This window comes from Elaeis guineensis, chromosome 14, assembly GCF_000442705.2.
Source record: "Elaeis guineensis isolate ETL-2024a chromosome 14, EG11, whole genome shotgun sequence".
NCBI classification, from domain to species: domain Eukaryota; kingdom Viridiplantae; phylum Streptophyta; class Magnoliopsida; order Arecales; family Arecaceae; genus Elaeis; species Elaeis guineensis.
Genome location: NC_026006.2, coordinates 41,693,702 through 41,699,909, shown reverse-complemented (window position 1 = coordinate 41,699,909; position 6,208 = coordinate 41,693,702). Strand labels below are relative to the sequence as shown.

General features: G+C 39.0%; 1 protein-coding gene across 1 annotated transcript; it reads right to left on the bottom strand.

Annotated features, from left to right (window-relative positions):
* Positions 1-402: 402 nt before the first annotated feature.
* On the bottom strand, positions 403-3,574 carry LOC105057900 (pentatricopeptide repeat-containing protein At2g29760, chloroplastic-like). The gene has a single exon (XM_010940616.4). It carries the CDS (start codon positions 3,425-3,427, stop codon positions 1,466-1,468), a length of 1,962 nt encoding a protein of 653 aa, XP_010938918.1. The 5' UTR covers positions 3,428-3,574; the 3' UTR covers positions 403-1,465.
* Between the last annotated feature and the right edge of the window lie 2,634 nt (positions 3,575-6,208).

Sequence of the window (6,208 nt, the reverse complement as noted above, 5' to 3'; positions counted from 1 at the left end):
AGTATTTCAATAGGGAAGGAAACTTATTGCTACATTAGTTCAGTTAACCTGGAGTACTGGTAAGAATTCTACGGATTTGGAGAGGAGCATAAACTGTTTACTTTTCAAAGCTTCTCTGGAAAACAAACTATCGAGTTTTCAAATTGTCAGTAGAAATTTCTTTACAAACAACAGGACACGTTCTGGGCATGACCATTGTCAAATGGTCTACATCCTTGGCCAGAAGGTATATAGAGATCACATAATTTAGAAAGAAAAAGCTGCAACTAAAAGTCCCCTACAAGGTACAACATATATCTCCGTGTAGCAAGCAAAATCTCTTCTTCTCAGTGTGGACAGAATAGAAAGAACCAGTAGGTACGAGAACCAGCAAAAATGAGAACATGTGGCAATCTGGCAAACAATAATAAAAGTATGTAGGTGTCATCCTTTTGCTTTCAACTCTTCCTAGAGTACTTGTCACTTACAAATTCTCAATTTAACTTGGTCTCACCATTCTTTATGATGAGGATGAAACACAAAAGCATTCCTTAACAATTTCCAAATAGTCTTGCATTGCCTTCCCATCTTGGAGTTTCCTGTGAGTCATCTCCCAGCACACCACAGTAAGGGAAGGGAATCAACTTTTATGCGCATTGGTCTAGTTCATGCGCTCTCTTAGTTTCTTGTTTTCTCCTCATTGACTTTTTTTTTATTTTATGATGGGGGAACATGTTCGTGCAATGCCTTGCGAAGCGCCTTGTATATTCTCCTTCTTCAAAGATCAAAACTCCGTAATATGTATTACAGAAGCCTTATGCTGCAGAAGTAGTACTTTGATGCTCCCCATTCACAATTCAATGAATGTCATAAACATCTCTTTAAAATAACAGGATGGAAAAAAACTCCATCCATCTGTACTTAAATATGCAATAAATAAATTATTCCAACTCTACCACAAATTATCATTTCAACAGATAATTCCAACTCCATTAAGCACTTAGATTATGATCCATCCCACCAAATATGGAGAAAGACTATCTAGACTACCTTCATACAGTTTCTGGTGCAAATGCACTTTCCAGCTCCTGACTTGTGGATCTTCTTCCTTCCTTTGAATACATATAGCTAAGTGCACCTTTGATCACACGTAAGAGCATGAAGTTATCAAGTGAGGTTAAAAACCTTGAGGATTTTGTAGAAGAGGGTCTATCAAGACATATACTAGTGTCCATCATAGTGGCGTATGATAATGATGCTCCACAGAAAGTGTCATGCCATGCAGTTGGAGAACGAGATGGATGAGCTTGTTTTTGAATATGTTTGAATTGATGTCAGGGGTGAGAGCTTCAGCATACTGATTGCAAACAAAACCATCTTGACTTGTAGCTATAGCTATTTTTCAAGAAGAGGGAAGTTCTGTGAGGCTCAGAGAATAGTTTTATTATAGAAGCATTGCTCTTGATGAACTCAATAATTCCCAAGCTCACCAGTAGTCCCTGCAAGAGCACTTCCCTTTGGCAAAATGGTGGAACCGGTTTCGGTCTCTGATGATCAGCTGGCGATCATAAACTAAAGAGACAAGCTTAATGGCCCAATGGCAATCCTCACATACTCGAAGATTCTTCATAATTCGAATAATAGACTTTGGAGGGGAAGTCAGAAGTCCAAAAGCGATAGCTAACTTCTCACTGTGTTGAATCAATATGCACTCTTTCAATGTTTCATCAACATCTTGCAAGACGAAGGATATCATTGGTCTATATCCAGCTTGTTTTAGTCGATCAATCATCTCGTTCAACATTCTGTAGATCTCATCACACCTGGGGTGTGATTTATCACCAGCAACAAACTCATAAACTGTATCATCAACCTCAATTGAACTGCTCCCAGGGACCTTTTGAATGCTTTTGCTTCTCATCATTTTCCTCAAGTTTGCAACACCATCCCACCTGTTGGCATGTGCAAAAATGTTTGATGACAGGACATAATGCCCATCAACAAGAGGCTCTAAATCAACAAGTTTGGCTATAGCTTCTTCTGCTACCTCAACATTTTTATGGATTCGACATGCACCAAGAAGTGCCCTCCAGACAACTGCATCTGGCTCAAAGGGCATATCTTTGATAAATTGTCTCGCCTCTTCAATATGCCCAGCCCTTCCCAAGAGGTCAACCATGCATCCATAGTGTTCAATAGTAGGTGAAATGCCATGCACATCGCTCATTGAGTTAAAGTGAGCCCTACCTTCACTGACCAGACCAGCATGGCCACAAGCCATCAGCACTCCGACAAAAGTGATCTCATTTGGTTTCATTTGTTCAGATATCATCTTAGAGAAGAAATCAAGGGCAACCATCCCCAGCCCATGGTTTGCAAGCCCTATGATCATGCTACTCCAAGTAAGAACATCCCTCTCAGACAGCTTAAGGAAGACTCCAAGGGAACTATCAATATCTCCGCACTTGGCATACATGTCAACCAGAGAAGTTCCGAGTCTGAGATCCACTTCCATTACCTTCCTCTCTATAAACCTATGAATCACCTTCCCCATGCTCAAAGCCCCCAGATCACCACAAGCAGAAAGCACGCTGACCATTGTAACCTTATCGGGCACCACATTTGCCAACTGCATCTCACGAAATAGCCTCAATGCCTCGCTCGACTGCCTGCTCTGTGCATATGCTGAAATCATCAAGCTCCAAGAGAACAAGTCCTTCTCGTGGGTCCTATCAAATATTTGTTGTGCAGCATGGAGATCGCCGCTCATTGCGTACCCATGGATCATTGTATTCCAAGAAACCAAATCCCTATCAGGCATCTCGTCGAACAACCGACGAGCTTCTTGGACATTATCACACCCGACATACTCCGCCAGCATGACATTGTACGAGACTAAATCTCTCTCAGGCATTTCATCGAAAACCCTTCTCGCGATACTGACATCTCCAACCTTTGCATACATCTCCACGAGAGCCGTCTGCACAAACAAATCCGATACAAATCCGACCTTTAACAAATGAGTGTGTATTGCTCTACCAATCGTAGACTCCCCGGACCTTCCACATGCCTGGAGAGCTAATGAGATGCTGAAGCTATCGACCGTGACGCCCTCACGGAGCCTCATTTTGTGGAAGAGGTGAAGAGATTCGACGGGCTCTTGCGACTGCAAGTAGGCGCGGATCAAGGTGTTCCATAGGAATGTGTCAGGGGCGTGGATTCTGTCAAAGATGGATCGGCCATGCGGCAAGGCCTGAGGAGAGGAAAAGGCGAAGCATCGGCGGAGGAATTTGGCGAGGACGAAGATGCTGCGGTCGAGAGAGGTTTTGAGGAGGAGGCTGTGGATTTGGAGGAGTTGGGGGAGGGTAGTGGCCTCTTGGATTAGGGACATGACCCTACGCTCCAGAGTTTTGGCTGGGTGAATGGGGAATGGAGAGGCGCACGCCATAGCGTTACCGCAGGTGTCCGAGGCGTACCGATGTCCCTTTTGAATTCAAATGGCAGTTAGGTAACGGCTAGAAACGGCCGCGGTGCATTACGCGGCCCGTCCTGGCTTTGGAGTTAATGCCTTTGTGCTTAACCAGTTGGACTTGATCAGCATTCTGCTGCAAATTTATGTCAGGTGGGTTGAGGTAGAACTTGTTTTTGAGAGTAAGGCTAGCTTTAAGCCTATTGTTTTGTGATTTAAGTTTGCATTTTACTAAGCCTGAATAATTTAATATCCAGTTGAGAAGTTGACTTGGTTGGACTGCATGTGTATTTGAGAATGAGGAGCTTAGACTTGAGCTTTGTTCAACAAGAATCTAGTTACCTAGCACTGTCAGCTCAAAGGACGGCAAGACAGTACAATCATAAGGCTGCGCCCTTTGATCTGAATATCATAGTTTAAAATACGGAAACAATCTCTATCCACACAAGGATAAAACATATATATTGGATGTTTCAAAATTTAAGTTTAGATTTGAAACTGAATCATATATTACAAATAATTTTGCTTACAAGAAAATATTGTAAGTAAACTTGGTTCAAACATATGAACCAAGTCTCTTTTAAAATAAAGGGTTGGAATTTGAAGGCTTAACAACAAATTCTTAATTGTGATTTCAATATAGTTTCAAAAATAACTTTTTGGACTAACACATACCATCTTATCTCTAGCTATATCCAAGCCACAACCAAATTCCTACCAAATTTTTTCTATTAGATGGTTAGGAGAACATAATTTGGATGATTTCAAGAAAAAATGCCCATAAAAAGACAATGGGTACATTATGTAAAAAAATTTCCGTGAATCACTTTTTATATACAAACGATATGCATGACAAAAGATTGTTATAAAACCAAGGATAGGTTCTATGGACTCATTTCGTCCATGCAAAGAGTTTTTCTTCCCTAAATGTTGTTCCTAAAAAGCTAATCTTGGAAATATGATATCTAAGAAAGTGATTTTTGTATATTTGGTTGATCATGAAAAAATAACTTATTATAAAATAATTTATATTTGATTCAGTATCCATTTTTCGGAGAAAACTATATAAAATATCTATTATACCCTAAATATAAGAAAAAATCTTAGTCTATTTTACATATTATCATTCTTTACAAATAAAAAATTATGATCATCAAGGATATTTTTTACTATAGATAATAGTAGAGGAAGATTTGAGACATTGTGATAGAGAGAATGTTTATTTCAACTATACATCTTTTGATAACAAGAGTATTTTCGGATAAAAAGAGCCTCCAATTTCTATTTCATGAGAATTCCAAATATCTTGTCCTACATGAATGTTTTTTCCTGAAACATAAAAATTGTATTCCTTTAGAAATATCTTTTTTCAATCTCCATCTTTTGAAAACTCCAATCAAACAAAAGAAATTTTTTCACTTGCCATCGATCATACTTTTCCCCTCTACTTTTTACGAATCAAACGAGTCCTATGTGTTCATCTTGGTATTTGTGTTGCCATATGAAAGTTGTACAATAAGCCACCTAATTAGACACATCCCTGTGCCTCTGGCCATTTAGCTTATGCCAATGTTTTCCAAACCCTTTCTAGCTACATTAGGGCTTCATTCTCCTTCTCCCTTCTAATCCGTTCTTTTTCTCCTACCATTCTCTTACTCTTCTCTCTTTCCCTCCCTCTCTATCTCTCCTAATCTCCCTTCTCCATTCATCTTATATCCTTCCTCTTTTAATAAATGGTAGGCTTTGCATCCTTTTGTTCCAAAAAAAAAAAAAAAAAATTGTAGTACGAATTCAGATAGAATATGCACCTCCAGCTTAAAGCTAAAAATGTTTCTCCTCAAATCATCTGAGGTCTAGGCGGCACAATTTTGCACCAGGCAAACATTTGGTTAGATTGCCTTGCTTGATCCTCCAAACAGCCATAGTTGAACCTAGTAATATCATAAGCACTTTATCATCTTTGTCTAATTATGACATAACAATTTCTATGTTTTAATTGTCCTAGGCTCATAGTTCTCACATTGTTCAGAAATTTAATTTTATAGATTACTATGATAACTATGCTATGTAGAATGGTATGCAGGTTCCCAAAGTGATGGAAGGCCCTAAAAGTACAGGTGACATTGGATTGTCTTGAAGTACACAATTCAAATATGCTGGTAGACACCAAATGGAAGTGGTTTCATTGTGAATGAGTTCAGAGAAATGATCAAATCTATTGACAAGAGGAATTGAAAAGGTTTTCCATCTTTCTTTTATTTTGACAGACAATTTAGAGAGACTAGTTGAAATCCTTGATACAACAGATCAAGAGAACTGCTTGCTTCTAAAGTCACACTAGTAGCCAACACCGTAAATCTTAGAAGGAATAAACGATGACGATACTGATGACCATGTGGCACAGTCTTGGACAAATTTATAGAAGGAATTTTTCTTTTCGCTGAATATGTGACAAATAAATGATTGAATCAGAGAAAATCGCCGAGACTGGTAGTGGTTGCAATGCATGGTAACATTAATTTGGAGTATTCAGACACTGTGGGAGTCATCGCAAAACATAACAAACCCCTTGAATATTAATGCTTGCAGATCGAGAATCCACAAAAGCCAAGTTATCATCATATTTTGATATAATGTGAAATTTTCTAGCATGGGTTCTCAATTTTGTAGCCATCTAGGCATCTTAAAATTTGACAAAGCTTGCTGATCAAATTGATGACGCCAATATTGTATGCTCTTTAGACAGCAGATTTCCTTTTC

Excerpts from the sequence above, each read along its gene's own strand:
- LOC105057900 (XM_010940616.4), bottom strand. The coding sequence starts at position 3,427 with ATGGCGTGCGCCTCTCCATTCCCCATTCACCCAGCCAAAACTCTGGAG.